The sequence below is a fragment of the Hippopotamus amphibius genome, chromosome 13, assembly GCF_030028045.1.
Source record: "Hippopotamus amphibius kiboko isolate mHipAmp2 chromosome 13, mHipAmp2.hap2, whole genome shotgun sequence".
NCBI classification, from domain to species: Eukaryota; Metazoa; Chordata; class Mammalia; order Artiodactyla; family Hippopotamidae; genus Hippopotamus; species Hippopotamus amphibius.
The window spans coordinates 37,640,569-37,658,290 of NC_080198.1; the positions used below are offsets into that span (position 1 = coordinate 37,640,569).

Consider the following 17,722-nt stretch of genomic DNA (forward strand, 5'->3'; position numbering starts at 1 on the left):
CGTCACTCTGGGTCTACTTAAGGTGGAACAGATCAGCTTTATATTAGGGGGCTCTGTATAAGGTTTCTTTCTAGGGAGAGGGGAGTAACACTGCTAAAAATAGTTAATCATGAAAACTCCTAGGAATACTTGTTCCAGCCCAGATTGGCGCAGGTGAACTCACCAGGGATGCTGCCCTTTCCCAGAGAGGACCCCAAAGATTACTTCTCTTATGTGGGAATAAGGAAAAGGTTTGTTAGTCACTCATCTATGAAGCACCTGGGCCTCCAAAATTCCAACCCTACTGCAGTCCCGAAGCAAAACTGATCCTCCTGAGAGCTAGGAGCTAAAGTCACGATACTGGCCCTGCCACCTCTAAACGTAGGGATCATCAAGCCTTGCTTACATAGAGCCAGGGTGAGTGTGAGGTGTCTGGACCTGTGTCCATCTTTCTAGGGCCACTCAGAGCCGAAGGCTGAGAGGGTGGAGCACTCCTATTGGTCTGGGAACTATGGGCTTCCACCATATGGTCGAGCACTGCCAGAGCCCAGGGGACCCGCTATCCATCGGGACCACAGTCCCATTCCCCTACGGCCGCGGTCTTTTCGACTCTCCCGAAGTGCAGAGAAGGCTGCGCTGAGAGAACAAGCTGAGAAGCCCGTGCCCAGCGCACCCAGCACCAGCTCTGGCTTGGGACCTTAACGCCCTGTCTTGCCCCAGAAAGGGGCCCGGCCGGCAGCCCAGCTGCTCTTCCTGCCAATCCAACGCTGCGCTCCCGCGGTACCGGCGGTCTTCCCGCGAGCCGCCTAAGAAATTCCGCCGACAGTTTCAGGCCCGCGCTCCACCCCCAGAATTCTTTACGGCTGCCCGGCCGTTAAGCCCCGCCCCTGAGGATTCGTCCAATCCGGACCCAGCCTTCAGTCCGCGCCTTCACGTCCCGTGTTGCCACTTCCGATCCGCTCCCGGAAGTTGGGCTGTGGAGCCAAATTTGAAGCAGGCAGAGGCACGGCTACGAAGCTGGACCCGTCGCGTTTTCCTTGGCTACCTTGGCCACTTGAGACCAGTCATCATGCCTATCCGTGCTCTGTGTACCATTTGCTCTGACTTCTTCGATCACTCTCGCGACGTGGCCGCCATTCACTGCGGCCACACCTTCCACTTGCAGTGGTGAGTGACAGCTATGTTGGAGTTGGGCTGTCGCCCCTCGTATGGATACAGGACTGTGGGGTGTCGGGCCTCCGGGCGACCCGAACCCGGAGCCCAGACTGGTGATGAGGACGGCATTAGACGGAGTCCCACGAGAGTTCCTGACCTGGGCAGAGGCGGGTTATGGCAGGCTTCTCGGAGGAGGTGACAGCTGAGCTGAGGCCGGGGATACAGTGTTGGTTTAATGAAGGCAGAGTAGGGATTTCTTTGGTCGACTTGCAAAGAGATGTCATTTAAAAATTATTAGCCCTGGTAGAAATGAGCTTTCACCGATTAGCGAGCACTTTTGTTTCTTCGAGACCTGGTAGACTACTGGCTGCCCGACTTGTGGTTTGCTAGATGGTTTGGAATGATTCTGTCCAGAGTCGTCTCGTTGGTCAGACACTCCAATGTATACACTGACCCCAGCAAACCCAAGTTAATATCAAAGGGCAAGGAGGTGCTTTCTAATCAAGTCATTCTGCTGACCCTTAGGACCATTCTGTTGAGTGTTCAGCTGGTGGGGAGATTTCCCTAGCAGCTGTGAACAGGCTGATTCCGAGTTCCTTTTTCAGTTGTGGTGAAATATGTGCAACATAAAATTAACCATTTTTTCATTTTCCTTTTTTTTTTTACTATACACTTGTTAGTAAAAAATATATAACATTTAACGTTTTAACCTTTTTTTAACTTTTGCAAAAGTTTACTTAACAAAAAAGTTCAGTATGGAAATGTACACAACCTGATTTTTATATCATAGTAAAACAGGTCCTTTGGAAGGGGGACATGTGGAAGCAATTGATTTCTCCGGTGAACACAGCCATTGTTTGTACTTGTTCCAAGACTTCTAACATGATAATACTATTTCCCCATATTACCACCATTTCAATATTGCTCTGTTGCCCAGTAGTTGCCATCTCCACACATCTATCTATCACAAGATTCGTAAAAGGATTAAATTCCTGCAGTATTCTTTGGATATGTCTGCCACCGTTTAATTTCAATGATAACTTCATAAAATTTTTAAGTTTATTAGAAGAGTGTTTATTCAGTGAGCGCAAAGATGCCTTCCATTTTACCCATTTTTTAATGGTGGCATTAAGAAGTACATTCACAGCTTGTGTAACCATAACCACTATATATTTCCAAAACATTTCCATCATTCCAAATAGAGCACTGTATCCATTAAACAATAACTTTCCATTCCCCTCTTCCCACAGCCTGTAGAAACCTCTACTTTCTCTCTGCTAGAATTTTTCTATTCTTGGTACCTCATATAAGTGGAATCGTACAACATTTGGTTCTTTCGAGTCTGGCTTATTTCACTAAGTGTAATGTTTTCAAGGTTCACCCATTTTGTAGCATGTTTCAGAATTTCATTCCTTTTTATGACTAGGTAATTAATGGCATTGTATAAAAATACCACATTTTGTTTATCCCTTCATCTGTTAATAGACATTGGGTTGTTTCCGTGTTTTGACTACTCTGGGTAATATTACTATGAACATTGGTATACAAGTGTCTGTTCAAGTTCCTGCTTTTATTTCTTTTGGGTTATCCCCAGAGGTGGAACAGCTGGATCGTATGGTAATTCTATGTTTAATTTTTTGAGAAGCTGCCTTACTGTTTTCCACATCAGCTGCACCATTTTACATTCCCACCATCAATGCACAAAGGTTGTAATTTCTTCACATCCTTACTGAAACTTGTTATTTTCGGTTTTGTTTTGTTTATAATAGCCATTCTAATAGATGTCTTCTCTTTTATTACACAATAAATCAGTTTCCCTCTTAGCACTGCTTTTGCTATATTACACAGTTTGGTATGCCGTTTTCTTTTTCATTAACCTCACAGTATTTTCTAATTTCCCTTGTGATTTCTTCTTTGACCCATTGGTTGTCTGAGTGTGTTGTTTAATTTCCACACATTTGTGAATTTTCCTTTTTTCTTCTGTTATTGATTTTTAGTTTCATTCTATTTTGATCAGAAAAGATCCTTTGTGTGATTTCAGTCTCTTAAGATTTATTAAGCTTGTTTTAGGGCCCAACATATGGCCTATCCTAGAGAATGTTCCACATGCACTTGAGAAAAACGTGTGTTCTGTTGTTGTTGGTGGGAGTATATGTCTGTTAGGTCTAGTTGGTTTAAAGTGTTGTTCAAGTCCTGTATTTCCATATTGATCATCAATCTGATTGTTCTAGCCATTGTTGAAAATGAAAGGGTATTAATATCTCCAACTTTTATTATACAACTTTCAGTTTAAGTCATTCTTTGCCTCCTGTAAACTTTTTTGACTTAAAGTCTATTTTGTCTCACAATAATGTAGTTACCTCAATTCTCTTTTTGTTACTATTTTTATTCTGCTTGAGATTCATTAGGTTTCTTTAACCTGTGGAACAATTTCTTTAATCAGTTCTGGGAGCTTATCAGCCATTATCTCTTCATGTGTTGCCTCTATTCCATTATCTCTTTTCTTTTTATATTAGTTTCTCATTTCTGCTGTAACAAATTACCACTAACTTAGTGGCTTAAAACAACACAAATTTATTATTTTATAATTCTGGAGGTCAGAAGTACACAATTGCTTGGTTGAAATCAAGATGGAAGTGGGGCTGTGCCTTCTTTGGCTCATGGCCCCTTTCTCCATCTTCAGAGTCAACAGTATTACATCTTCAAATCTCTCTGTATGACTCCGATACTCCTGTCTTACTTATAAGGACCCTTGTGATTATATGGGACACACCTGGATAACCTCCCCATCCCCTTACCTTAATCACATATGCAAAATTACTCTTGTCATATAAGGTAACATATTCACAGGTTTTGGAAATTAGGACATAGACTTCTTGAGGGAAGGGCATTATTCTACCTAACACTTTCTTTCTGGAAAGTATATGTATTATATGCATGTTAGACCTTCTAATGTATATGTATTATATATATACATGTAATATCCTAATTGTATGTATGCCAGACCTTCTCACAGTATCTTTTATATCACTTATCATTTCCTGTGTATTTTCCATCTTTCTAATTCTCAGTGTTTCCTCTGACCTATCTTTCAATATACTAATTCTTCAACTGTGTCTAAACATCCACTGAATTCTTAATTTTGGCCGTTTTTTCAGTTTTAGAATTTCTGATTGGTTCTTATTAAATTTTGATATGTCACCTTTTATTTTCGAATGCTCTGCTGATATTTTCAATCTTAATTTTTATTTATTCAGCATAATGTGTTTATTATGGTCTGTGACAATTCCAATATCTTAAGTCTTTGTGGATATGTTCTGGTTTGCACTATGTAGTGCTTTTTTCCTTGTGTAACTGTTTACTTAAAAAAAAATAAATTTATTTACTTGTTTATTTGTTGGCTGTGTTGGGTCTTTGTTGATGTGCGCAGGCTTTCTCTAGTTGTGGTGCGTGGGCTTCTCATTGTGGTGGCTTCTCTTGTGGAGCACAGGTTCTAGGCGCATGGGCTTCAGTAGTTGTGGCGCATGGGCTTAGTTGCTCCGTGGCATGTGGGATCTTCCCACACCAGGGATTGAACCCGTGTCCCCTGCATTGGCAGGCAGATTCTTAATCACTGTGCCACCAGGGAAACCCCTGTTTACTTTAAAATTTTTTTATTGAAATATATTACAGAAAGTACAAATATAAGTGTGTAACTTGAAGAATTTTCACAAACTGAACACACCCATGCAACCAGAATTCAGAACAAGAAACTAGACATCAGCACTCCAGAAATCTCCTCCTGAGACAGGCTGGGACCTGGGACTCTCTTCCAGAGTGCTTGTCATTGCACCTAGACAAAGGGCTCCTCAAGCAACAGAATACAAAGAAACTATAAGGGGCTAAAAATAACTACATGCATGTGCAGCTGGGGCAAATTATGAACAAAAAGATACAAAAAGGCCAAAACCCAGCTGTCACTTCTGAGGCGCTCAGAGCAAAAGCAGGGTCTGCAAAGGAGGGCACTGCGCATGATCCCTGCGCACAGGATCCCTGCGCACAGCGCCACCAAAGGGGTGGACAGGACCACCTAAGCCACCCCTGTGGCTCAGCCTGCCCATCTGTCCCCTACACCACTCACCCCATTCAAGGAACTAGCTCCACCCCCGCCCCCCACCTACCTCCAGCCAGCAAGCAAGGGCACCTGTTGCTTATTTCTGCTCCCTCTTGGTGCAGCACAAGTCCCAATAAAGCCTTCCCCGAATTACCTCTCTGGCCTCATATCAGTTTCTATTGATTAAAGGGATTAAACAGTCCAAGACAGGACTTCCCTGGTGGTCCAGTGGGGTAAGACTGTGCACCCTCAATGCAGGGGGCCTGGGTTCAGTCCCTGGCCAGGGAACTAGATCCCGCATGCATGCTGCAACTATGAGTTTGCATGCCGCAGCTAAAGATCCTGCATGCCTCAACTAAGAGCCGGCACAGCATAGATAGATAGATAGGTAGATAGGTAGATAGATGATAGATAGATAGATAGATAGATAGATAGATAGATAGATAGATAGATATTAAAAAAAAAAAAAAAGAGTCCAAGGGCCCAGGTCAGTGCACTCTTCCAGTTACTCCCACCAGCCTGCCTTTCCCCCATGTGTAAGGATAGCCACCTGTCTTGACTTCCAGCAACATAGATGAGTTTTGCTTACTTTTTTGCTTTATGTAAATGGAGTTATACACAATATACCTCTTCTTGTATCTGGTTTCTCTTCCTCAATGTTATATTTATGTAATTAATCTTAATTTGTTCTCAGTTGTAGATTGATTTGTTCTCAGTGCTATGTAGTATTCCATTGTGCATGGTTAGCTTTGTATTATATGTATTTGAAAAATTATTTATAGAAAAAAAATTGAGGCCTAGGATTATGGTATCGTGTTCTGAAAGGACTCTGTTTCTCCCTAGTCCCTGGGGGTGGGATTGTCTACTAGCAGGAGATTGTTTTTATTTTTGTTTTACGGTGCTGCACAGCTTGTGGGATCTTAGTTCCCTGACCAAGGATTGAACCCGGGCCCTTGGCTAAAGCACGGAGTTCTAACCACTGGACTGCCAGGGAATTCCCTAGTAGGAGACTGTTTTAATGAAAGTTTAAAGCAGATAGATGGTGCCTAGCTGGGCTGTGTTTTGCTTTTACTGCTACTTGCTTTTACCTCTAGTTTACCCTTACTTTGAAAGTGTACCCCTTTGGAGTTCCACCTTATATGGGGGTATTATAATCCCTATTTCTGAGGGACCCTGGCTTTGACTGTTGCCCCCCAGTCAAAACCTAGAAAGCTGAAAAAAGTGCATCTCTGGGGTAGGGAAATCCAAGCCAACAGGGCCAAAAAAAGGGCCAGTTGGTTGGAGTGCTTGTACCAGTCAGGCCTTGTGGGATATACCATCACTGCCTGTGGTGCTGCTCTCCTGGGTAGGCAGGCATTGGGTCGAGGAGGAGCAGGACAGACGCTGTTATGGTCAGGGTGACTACCTGACCTGTATGTCTCTCCTCCAAGCCTGGGCTCACCAGCCTGTTTTTCTGTTTCTCATTCTAGCCTAATTCAGTGGTTCGAGACAGCACCAAGTCGGACCTGCCCGCAGTGCCGAATCCAGGTGAGCGTAGTGGGGTGGAAACACCTCAGCTAAAGACAGCTCCTTGCCAAGGAGCAGGAATGAGGAAAGATCTCTGAAGCTAAGCAATATCTTTGACATATCTGGACCCTCATTGTTTAAGGCTGGTTGAGCTTTACTTGTGCTTTTGAGAAGCTCGGGAGGCCTGCTTATGCCCAAGGGTTGCTGGCGGATGGACTCTTCACCTGGGTAGATTTGGTCTCCTTCCCTGCCTTTTCCCTGCAATGCCCAGCACCTAGAGTTGGGGTGTCTTTTGAGCAGTTACCACTTGAGTTTGCAGTGACATGACTTCAGTAACCACCAAGCTAGTGACACAGGCTTGGGGCACCTACAGGGTTGCAGAGGTCATCTCACTCCAAGGGATGTGTGTGAAAAATTAGACCTCAGATGGGCTTGGGTGCATGTACACCCCTGTCCTCCTTGCCAATGACCCAGCTGTGCAGTCATACTGTATCTTGTTCTCTCATTCAGGTTGGCAAAAGAACCATTATCAATAAGCTCTTCTTTGACTTTGCCCAGGAGGAGGAGAGTGTCTTAGATGCAGAATTCTTAAAGGTACCTAGAATTTATCTCATTCTACTGAACCCCAAGCCCTCTGAGAGTTCACCTTCTGCTCCTACCCAGAGAGGGTACGTAGAGTATGGAGATGGAGTTCTGGAGGTGAGACTTGGTAGAGATTTCAAGGCAGAGGCAGTGAGAGCAGAGGACAAGTGATGATGCTACAGTCATTGGAGAAATATGCTGTTAGGGAGGAAGGCAGCCACTTGACTGTGAGCCCTCCCCTGGGGATTTCAGAGCAATTCTGACCATAGTTCAGAGTGCGTCTCCTGAAGTCCCCTCACCTTGCAAAGGATCTACAACCATCTTTTCCAGTCCTCAGCCAGGGAAGATGTGTAAACCCACTGTTCACAAACCTGCCTGTGCCTGAAAACTGCCTGGAGAACTTGGTATATATCCAGGTGCTTGAGTCTTTCCCAGAGCAGGAATGGAGAACAGAGCTCCAGGAATCAAGATATGCAGTCAGGATAGAAATCCTGCAGGGGAGGATGGGTGGATTCCCTCCTACACTTCTACTGCTTCCCCTCCAAGTCCAAGATTTAGCTTTCTTTGTGCACAAAGGGATTGGATTGGCAGAAACCTCTCAAGGAAGTGGGATTGGGATTCCCAGGTGAACCTGGACTTTGAGGGTTAATTTGCTGGGCATGTGTCACATCAGGATTCATTTGGCCCTGGCCTCAGGGTGCTGTGATGTCCTTGGAAGCTCACTGCTTCAAGAACATGGAGCTTTTGTTCTTAAAGCTAACATGTTCATTGTCATGGTAACTGCTCCCAGTTTTAAGCCATGTCCTCCCTGTGATAAAGGCAACAAAGGCAGCTTCATTACTTTCCGGCTTTCTAAGCCAGATCTAGGAGACAGGGAGGCAAAATCTTGAGTAGTTTAGAGCAAGGGCTTGGAAGGCACCCTGCTTGGGTGTGGAAGGAGCCAGGGGACTAGTGGTAGCTTTGGGCTGGCAGCTGTTCTCAGGCAGCCCGTGTGTGCCCTTCTCTACCCACCGCTTCCACCCTAGATGTCCACCCTATTTGACCAGCTCAGCTACCAACAGCTCTTGCCTCAGAGTCCTGGGTAGAGAGTTTGACAACAAGGGCTTATCCATGCACTGGGGCTAGGCCTTAGTATTGGTCACCCATGATATTCCATGTCTTGGGTTGACCTGGGAAGCATAAACTAGAGGAGGATTTGTCTGGATTGCATCCAGCTACCACCATGGACCGTAGGCCAAGCCTTTCAGGTCTGCTGAGCCTGGTTTTCCTGATTATGGAGTAGGCACGTCTGTCGCCCACAGGGGTGTTGAATGTATGGGACTCCTGAATGGAAGCTGGGCTCAGTTCTGCTCCAGCCTCTCAGTGGTTCTGGAATACATGCACATGCTTTGAGAAGCTCATTTGACCCTCACAACAATCTGGTTAGAGCCTAGTGCAGGTGAGGTTTCATCCAGGAGTGCAAAGTTGTCCCGGCTCACCTACCTATTGGATTCTGGGGCTGGAAGATTCATGGTAGACAGAGCCAGCTTAGAACTTGGAGAGGGGTAGACCATGAAGCAGGCAGGACCCAGGGTGGAAGGAAGCACTGGTGGCCCAAGGTGCTTGGCCATCCCAGTTCTGTGTCCCCAGTGAGCAAAGCTAACGGCAGGGAGGGTAAGGGCCAGCACAGGTCCAAGGAAGCGAAGGAAGCCTCTGCCATGAGACTAATGGCACAGGCCCAGTCTTTTGCCCCACTTATGCCTCTTTTCCTGTCCGGGGCTCTTGTACCTGAGATTATTTTCATCCATTTTACCTATTTTTTAAAAAGGCACACAGAGGTAAAGCAAGATTTCTCTCTTCATTGTTGACGTAGCTTGGCCTTGAGGTGCAGCAGGGTTCATGCATCCCTGGGCCCATAGGCCTCCTTGTCCCCTTCTGGGGCTCCCCACAAGCCTTATGGAAGGCTGAGTGGCAGCCGGCTCTGATGCCTTCTTGCTGCTTATTGTGGGTATTGCCTTGCAGAATGAACTGGATAATACCAGAGCCCTCCTTTCCCAGAAAGGTGAGTTCCCAAGGGGCCCTGGGAAGCCCCTGACTTGGGTGCTGGAGGGGGAGGCCCTGGGAGGAAGGCCTCCAACCTTCTGACAGAGCCAGGGGCTCTCCCTGCTTTGTATGTCCAAGAGTCTTATCAGCCCTTGTGACTGGCAGGAAAGGAAAGAAAAGGAAGGTGACTGAAGCTGTCCACCTAGATCAGGCAAACCTCTTCTCTGTCTGAGGCTGCTTGCCTAGGAGCCAGGCTGGGAAGGGGCTATCTGATAGGACAGAGTATTTGTAGATGAGAGTTCCACTGCCAAATTTGACAGGAACCTGCTTGAGCTCTGGGATGATGAGTTCGCTATACCCACAGGGGCAGGGAGCAGTGAAATCTTTACTCAAGTAGTTCCAAGCAGCAGGAAGAAGGTCTCATCTCCTGATTGAAGAGACTGGCTGGGCGCCCCTGGTTTGGCACCTGCCAGAGAGAGAAGCGGGCCACCCAACTTTCTGGCCTGACACTTGTTCCTCACCTGGCTCTGGGGTGGTGTGCTGGAGCCCAAGGGCCCAGGTTCTCATACTGCAGGGTGGACGAGCCTCTCCTCTCCCTCCATCCCGTACCCTTGCTCCAGAAAAGGAAAAGCGAGACAGCCAGCTCATCATTGACACTCTGCGGGACACGCTAGAAGAGCGCAACGCCACTGTGGAATCCCTGCAGAAGGCCTTAGACAAGGCAGAGATGCTGTGCTGCACCCTCAAGGTGGGTCCCCAGGCCTTGTAGGCACAGATTGGTGGGGAGATACAGTCTTAGACCTGGGCTTACCACTCTGAGCTTGTCTTTTGGTTCTCCCTTGGTCAATACCTTTGTTTGTGCAGTTGTAAAACGGAGGCAAATCCCATCTTCCCCAGGCCTCCCATGCTGTACCTGTCTGGCCCATGAGAAAAGGGTCATATTGCCTGTGCCTATGGATTTTTGTGAGGCCTGCCCAGTGCTTCATGGAGGGGCTGCTCAGCCAAGACCTCAGTGAGGCTGGGCCATGTTTCCAGAAGTGGTTTGTACTCCACCAACGAAGCCAGCCTGAAGAACCTTCCATTAGCACTCTAGTCCTTGGCTGGGCTGCTCTCTGGAGCCAGATCAAATAGCATCCCAGGGAGGAGCAGGGGGCCTTTGAAGTTGGCTGTGCTGAGCTGACCGGGCAGATCAAAGCCTGCAGAGCAAGCGGCTCTAGACCCAAATGAATTTTGTATCAGCCTGGGTTGCTGAGCCTCTTGCTCTCCAAGGGGCATGAGGTGATTCATCTGAATCTACAATTGATATTCTGGCCTCGTAGGAAGGAGCAGTCCTTGCTGGATGCCATTTGAAAGGGAAAGGGAGCCATCCTTGTGAAGAGATAGAGCCCCGGGGTGTTCACTGTTTCTGCCTCTGCTTGGTGGCTGGCCTGGATCATGTGGCCTGGCCAGTGGGAAAGAAGGAGTGAACCAGCACCTGGCTGCAGAGTAGGAGTCCGCTGGCACTCCCAGGCCAGAGATGCAGCGACCAGGCACTGAGGGCGGCCTGGCCACTGCCCCTGGCTCAGCTATCCTACCCTGGCGGCAGTCCATAGATCTAGATGGTAGAGAGCGCAGCCTGTATTTGTGCTTTAGGCTTCTTCAGCCTCCAGCACAGCAGGCCACAGGGCCATGGCAGCCCCCAACAGGCCTGTAGATGCTGAGAATGGGCTGTGCCTATGGTAAGACATATCTCAGCAGGAAGTGCGCAGGGAGGTGAGGAAGCAGCTGGCCTAGAGCCTCTAAGCAGAAAAAGTACAAGCCAGAGTGGGACCCAGGAGCCTTACCTGCTGGGGGTTAGAGTACATGCTCATCAGCATTTTCAGAAGACAGCTCTAGGGTAGAGTTCTCCCAACATCTTTAGCCTTGGCCCCTGGGAACCTCCAAGCAGCAGATATGTAGGGGTACGTTTGCTCTTCAGAAGCAGATGAAGTACTTGGAACAGCAGCAGGATGAAACCAAACAAGCACGGGAGGAGGCCCGCCGACTCCGGAGCAAGATGAAGACCATGGAGCGGTGAGCTGTGAGCTGGGGCCTGCCCTGTGCCCTTGCACCTATGGCCCCTGGGGCCACAGCTCTCAGGACCGCAGCAGGGGTTGGCTCATCTCTGTAGCTCAACTCTCCTCAGGCCAGCTGGTTATGGGCACGGGTCTTACTCAGCCTCTAGAGGCTCCTCTACTTTCCCTGGGAGCTCTTGCCACACTCCTCCCTGTCGCCAGTGGCAGATGACCTGGCAGGGCTTTTATTCTAAGCCTCTCTCTGGGGATCCCTGACCTGAGGCCCTCTGTCAACACCCCTTCTTCCTCAGCAGCATCCCTGCAGCTGTGCTTAGCTCTGCTGTGGGGCCTTGCTTTGGGTAGACCTGCCTGCTAAAGCATCCTAGCAGCTCAGGCTGTCACCATAGCAACGGCAGCAAAGGGAGGCAGAGCTGCACTGGGTCCCTACCCATCAGCCTCCAGATTTTAAATGCCGTGGGCCGGGTGTTTTTCAGGATTGAGCTCCTACTCCAGAGCCAGCGACCTGAGGTGGAGGAGATGATCCGAGACATGGGTGTGGGACAGTCAGCGGTGGAGCAGTTGGCTGTGTACTGCGTGTCCCTCAAGAAGTGTGTACTCTGGCCCCTCTGTCCAAGCCCAGGAGCTAAGCCATGGCACCCCAGCCATGCCTCTCCATCTGTTGCCCATCTCTTGTAAAGCAGAGCAGGTGGAGTTAAGAGGCAGGCTCTGGAGCCATGCTGCTTCAGTTTGAACACTCACCCCACCTCTCACCTTGTGGCCGGGAGCCAGTTTCTTATCTTCTCTGATCATCAGCTTCCTGAACAGAGATAATAGTAACTTGCCTCACAGCGTTATTAAGAGAATTGAGTGTGAATTATAAGCATTATTTCTAAAGCCGTTGGCACAGCTTTCTGAGCTATGAGCCCCATCGTGATGTCTGGAGCTTCTTTCCCATCAGCACCGTTACTGACCCTGCCTGGCTTGCATCAGAAACTCCGCTCAGATGTTCACTACCATGGGTGTGGGCTTGGGGAAAGGGCACCACTTGGCTGACAGGCATGGAGGATCCCAGCTGCCTCGTGTTGGGCCAGGTGGTGTAGGGGGCCTCCTGGTGGGGCCAGGGCTTCCTGCACACCCTGTCAAATTGTCAGTGCCTGCTGTCAGGCAGGGAACAGAGACTCATCAACTCTCCTTGTGTTGGGTGCAGGACCCTCCACAGCACCACTTGGTCCCCGCTGAGCTCAGGTGTCAGAGTAGAAATGAGAAGGGCTGAGGGCTTGGGCTGGGCTTTGTGTTTGGTTGGTGCTGTGGCTCAGTCTGACCAGCAGCTGTCTGGTGCTGACGTCTCTTTCTGTGGCCCCTTTGTAGAGAGTACGAGAATCTAAAAGAGGCATGGAAGGCCTCAGGAGAGCTAGCTGACAGACTGAAGAAAGACTTGTTTTCTTCCAGAAGCAAGGTAACATAGTGGGGAGCCGAGGGTGCGGGGAGAGGTGGTTATCCTTTCGTCATGCTCTTTTGTGTCTCCTAAGCAAAGCCATGGGGCTGCTGGGTGACTCACAGCGACTGGTTTCTGGTCCTTACTGGGCATTGGCTCTGGCCACGTGGCTTGTCCCCTTAGTGGGGCAGATCAGGCAGGTATCCCCCCAGCATCTGCACACTTCTGTTCCCCTCTGCTCTTCTGGGTACCTGTCAGCTGGCTGGAGCACACAGGTCCCAAATGTGACAGCTTCAGGGGCCTGTGTTTTGTTCCAGGCCCAGAGTAGAAGGTCTCTTGTTTTGGGGGTTTTTTTGTTTTGTTTCTGGGCCACATTGCTTGGCTTACGGGATTTCAGTTCTCTGACCAGAGACTGAACCTGGGTCATGGCAGCGAAAGCCTGAAATCCTAAGTACTAGGCCAGCAAGAGACACCCAGTAGAAGACATCTTGGAACCTGATTGAGTCAGCACAGCTGCTTTTATTTCTGGGCATGGTGTGTCCATGGGCAAGGGTATGGGAAGCAGCCCTTGCTCCTGGACAGCTCCAGATGGACATGGCCAGACTAAGGTCCAGCCCCATGGAGCTAAGGTCTCACAGCTGTGTCCCCAGCTCTTCTGGGCCCCGGACTACCACGAGCTGGTGTATCAGCAGGTGGGGGCAGGGTACACGGCCACCCATTGGTTCGTCTTTTTCTCCTTACGTTTTCTTGTAGTTGCAGACAGTCTACTCTGAATTGGACCAGGCCAAGTTGGAGCTGAGGTCGGCCCAGAAGGACTTACAGAGTGCCGACAAGGAAATCGCGGTGAGTGACATCTCTGGCCAGCCGGGAATGAGGGGTAGCTTATGTGCCCTCTAAGAGCAGAGCTGGCCAGTTCTGCCCGCGAACCTTGCACCAGTCAGTGGTGGTGGCCATGGGCTCCCTGCATCCTCCTGGGTCAGGGTGGGTCAGGATATGTACCTTGGCCCTTGGTCTGGAGCCTGGGCCTCCTCAGCAGAAGACAGAGAGCACCTGGGTCTTCCTCACCGTCTGTCCTATACCTACATCCTTGAGATCACCAGAGGAGGGGCGCCACCAGAGAGGGGTCCTGAGGTCGGGTGGTCCTGGCCTCCTGGGCCTGATACTGGGTTTCGGGCTTTGTTTTGTTCCCAGTGGGCTTGCCCTTTGTGTGTGGTGCTCATGTCCTTGGCAGTCGCTCTGGACTTGGTGCCTCGGCATCTCTTTCACACTCCTCTTTCCTTCCCCAAGAGCCTGAGAAAAAAGCTAACGATGCTGCAGGAAACCCTGAACCTGCCACCAGTGGACAGTGAGACTGTCAACCGCCTGGTTTTAGAGAGGTTTGTTGACCCTCTGGGGTGGTACAAGGACTACAAGCTGGAGGAGCTTCCTGCTAAGGGTGTCCTCACTCCTCCTGGCTTTGTGGGGGTGGGTGGCCCATGTGGGCCCGAAGGCTGTGGACCCCCTGCCCTGAGAGACAGCCAAGATTTAGCTGGAAAGCAGCTCTGAGGTAGATTCTGGGCTCTGACAAGGTGAGGCTAGGGGAGGCCAGGAAGGACCTAGGGCTGGTCAGAGAAAGGGCGGGAGCACCAACTCGGGGCATCCTGTTCACGGAATGGCTCGCCTAATGTATCTGTCTGCCCCAGGTTCTGAAACAAACACGAAACCACGCATCAAAATACTGGAACTCTCTGGTCCCAGGAATGTGCACATTAAAGCTGCCAGCAGAGGGAGCCAAGAGGCAGAGGGATGGGTGTCCTGCCTGTATGGACACCCATTCCTCCTCCTGAGTGTTTCACAGAAGCCAGTGGGCACAGAGGGTCCTCAGGGCAATCTCCTGCCTAGCTGCCCTGCTGATGGTCCAGACAGAAAACACAGCCCAGCGGCCCAGCCACTTTTTTTTTTTCCTGCTCCACGTGGCATGTAGGATCTTACTTCCCCAACCAGGAACTGAACCCGTGCCCCCTGCATTGGGAGAGCACAGTCTTAACCACTGGACTGCTGGGGAAGTCCCCGGCCACTTTTATTTGAGCCAGTTTTCTTTTCTATTTTTTTTAAATTTATTTATTTTTAAACTAGTTATTTATTTAGGCTGCACTAGGTCCTTGTTGCAACGTGCAGTATCTTTAGTTGCGGCATGTGGGATCTAGTTCCTTGACCAGGGATCGAACCCAGGCCCCCTGCCTTGGGAACGCGGAGTCTTACCCACCGGACCGCCAGGGAAGTCCCTTTAAGCCACTTTTCAATGTTGGAGTACCATTATGCTCCTTCTTGCCTCCATCTGCTCAGTTGCTAGAGCCTGCCCATCTAACTTCTGTGGTGCCTTCCTACCCTTTCCCTGCTACCACCTCCACATGAGGCTTGTGACCCATCCCCCACTCCTCCCCTGTGTCCGGCATAGCAGCCCCTGGGCGTCATGCCACTCCCTTGTCAAACACCTCCCAGGACCCTTTGCACTGGCCTCAGGCACTCAGGGAGCTGGCCTTGTGGGCCGCGGTGGATCTTCAGGCTTCGGCCAAATCACACTGCCCATTGCAGCAGAGCACCCCTTGCCTTCCTGCTCCTTTGCTCTCCTGTGCTTCTGCTCTTCTCCACACTGAAGGGTCAGCTGCCCTGCAGAGCCTTCTGTAGTCTCCTCAGCAGAAATAAGCTCACTGTCCTCTGAACAAGTAGTGCTTCTTATTCAGATGCTGTCAGGTGCCAGCGCCCACCCTTTTGGAGGCTGGTCCACCCAATGTGTACTCACCCGGCTATGAGTAAATCGGGAGTCGCCTCTTAATCTGTGTCCCTCACCATCAGCTTCCTCACACACACGCTCCTTTCCCCACACCCTAGTACCCGGTCTGTGTCTGCAGGGGGCAGTGAATGCATATAAGCCAGTTCCCTCTCATTCTCCTACCTTTAATTCTTCAATCTTTCTCTTTCCTTTCATACCTCAGGTCTCTTTACAGAGCCAGAGCTGCCTGCCTGCCCCAGTTTAGGTCAGACAGGGAGATGGCTGTGGGAGTGTGATGGGCACATGACTCTGTGAGGTCCAGCCTGTGGCTGATTTTGACAAACTAAGCTCCGTTTCTGGTCACTCCTCTCTACTCTACCCTCAGAGCCCATCGGCCTGGCCACCTGGGAACCCCAGGTAACATGAAGTCTTTGTTGGGAGCTTGGCAGGTATAGTACCCACCCTCAGGGAGCTGTTAGTCTCAGTGACCATCTCATGCGGACAAACCTTTAGAACCCAACCTGGGTCAAGGCAGGAAGTAAAAATCCTTGTTTTAGGATATCATTCAAGGCTGCTGTCTGCACGCTTCCTGTGGTGCTCCCTCCACCTTCCATTCCATGGGCCTTGGTGTTTCCATGCACTTGTCATCTGTGTCTGGCGTCCACAGTAAGGGGAAGCACAAGCACACAGGCTTCCTCTAGGTGCCCGGGGACCTTGCACTCCTGCTTTTGCTTACTTTCTTTACCACTCCAGTCTGCTCGGAAGCCTAGACTCCTACGACAGGTCTTCATTGAGTGCCTGTTGGATACCAGGCCCACCCTGTCCTCTGGGAGCTTATGTTCCAGTGGAATAGACAAGCTTGGTGGTTAGATGGCCAAGCCCTGAGCCCACTATGGGGTTTGGTCTGTGGTTCCCACTTGGGAGTGAGGCCACTTCATCCAAGAAAGTCTTGTGCCAGGGCCTGCAGCCCACCTTGGTATAGGGAGGACTTCTCTGGTCTCCCTTGTCTTTCAAGCCAGCAGAATACCACATCTGTACAAAGCTGGGCTGGGCTTCCCATCAAGTTGCGTGCTGGATGACCTCATTCTCTTTCCTCTCCAATATTTTTCTGGGCGTAAAAATTAGGATGGCAGGTCTGTGCGTTTAGTATTAGCCCTTCTTTTAACTAGGCATAGTCTGTTCTAAATTCAGTGTCCTCTCTTAGGGCCCCAAGCTCTCAAAAATAGCTGTTGAATCCTCAGTAGTAGCTTTGCCCCATCTTCTTTGTGCTCTGATGGCAAGACCCTCAAAATTGCAGGTCCCCTCAGAAACCCTGCCTCTGCCTTTCTCATGGCAGCTGATGGATTGCTGTGTGGCTCTAGAAGAAGTCTTAGGCTTTCTTGATATATTGCAGTGTATAGGCACATCCCTTCAACCAACATTCAGGTCTAAAGGAAGAACATTCCAGGCAGAGAGAATGGCAAGTGTGAAGGCCCTGAGGCAGGACTGAGCTGGGTGTGTTTGGGAGAGTGGGGCCAGTGGCTGGTGGGCCAAATCTCTGCAGGGTTTTACAGGCCAGCCTTGGAGTGCAGATTTTATCTTAAGGACAATGGAAGCTGTTGGGATACTTGAGGAAGATTGATCTGGTGGGATGGGACTAATGCATGCCTCTGACTTTCATCACCTATTGATGGTACCTTGAACCTGCACTCCAGCCTGGGGGGTACCAGCCTGATGGGTGTCCTCTTAGATCGCTCCTCTGCTACAGATGACGATCCCATGAGACAGTCAAAGTTTTGTAGGGGTCAGTTGGGAGTTTGATTTTAGGTGTTTCTTGATACTTTAGTGTCATTGTATAACTTCAAAATATGACTCCCTGGAATGCCTTGGAGATACATCCAGTTTGGCTCACAGAGATCCATGTTATTCCTCCTGCCACCTAGTGTGTGTGAAGCACAGAGGCCATGTTCACTCAGGCATCCCCCTCTCAGTGGATATCCCTGGCGGTTCCAGTTTTCCAAGTTGACAGCACCATAGGGAGCACCCAGGGTTGCAGGGGAGAGGTGAGATGGCAAAGCAGGCACCCTGGGATTTCCCCAGCTCTCTCCTGGGTTGGAGCCACTGTTCCTTACATTTTATGTCTTACTCTTTTCTTTATTTACTTCCTTGCTTTGTTAAAGTTCACC

The 17,722-nt window shown here is 49.5% G+C and overlaps 2 protein-coding genes across 3 annotated transcripts in view; one reads left to right on the forward strand and one right to left on the reverse strand.

The window, feature by feature from the left end:
• The first annotated feature begins 954 nt into the window (after nt 1-954).
• Nucleotides 955-17,722, forward strand: part of TRAIP (TRAF interacting protein) — a 31,632-nt gene continuing 14,864 nt past the window's right edge. Inside the window, exons 1-10 of one of the 2 annotated variants that reach the window (XM_057706687.1) lie at nt 955-1,146; nt 6,697-6,754; nt 7,244-7,327; nt 9,317-9,356; nt 9,958-10,085; nt 11,295-11,389; nt 11,865-11,978; nt 12,739-12,826; nt 13,559-13,648; nt 14,093-14,181. In XM_057706687.1, the coding sequence (XP_057562670.1) occupies nt 1,049-1,146; nt 6,697-6,754; nt 7,244-7,327; nt 9,317-9,356; nt 9,958-10,085; nt 11,295-11,389; nt 11,865-11,978; nt 12,739-12,826; nt 13,559-13,648; nt 14,093-14,181 (884 nt within the window). In that variant the 5' untranslated portion in view covers nt 955-1,048. The remainder of the gene's footprint in view (nt 1,147-6,696; nt 6,755-7,243; nt 7,328-9,316; nt 9,357-9,957; nt 10,086-11,294; nt 11,390-11,864; nt 11,979-12,738; nt 12,827-13,558; nt 13,649-14,092; nt 14,182-17,722) is intronic. The other variant, XM_057706688.1, reaches the window with a different exon arrangement.
• On the reverse strand, nt 1,158-2,294 carry LOC130835038 (small nuclear ribonucleoprotein G-like). Its single transcript, XM_057706260.1, has 2 exons — nt 1,998-2,294; nt 1,158-1,244 (listed from the first exon to the last, which is right to left on the reverse strand). The coding sequence occupies exons 1-2, from the start codon at nt 2,292-2,294 to the stop codon at nt 1,158-1,160; spliced, it is 384 nt and encodes a 127-aa protein (XP_057562243.1).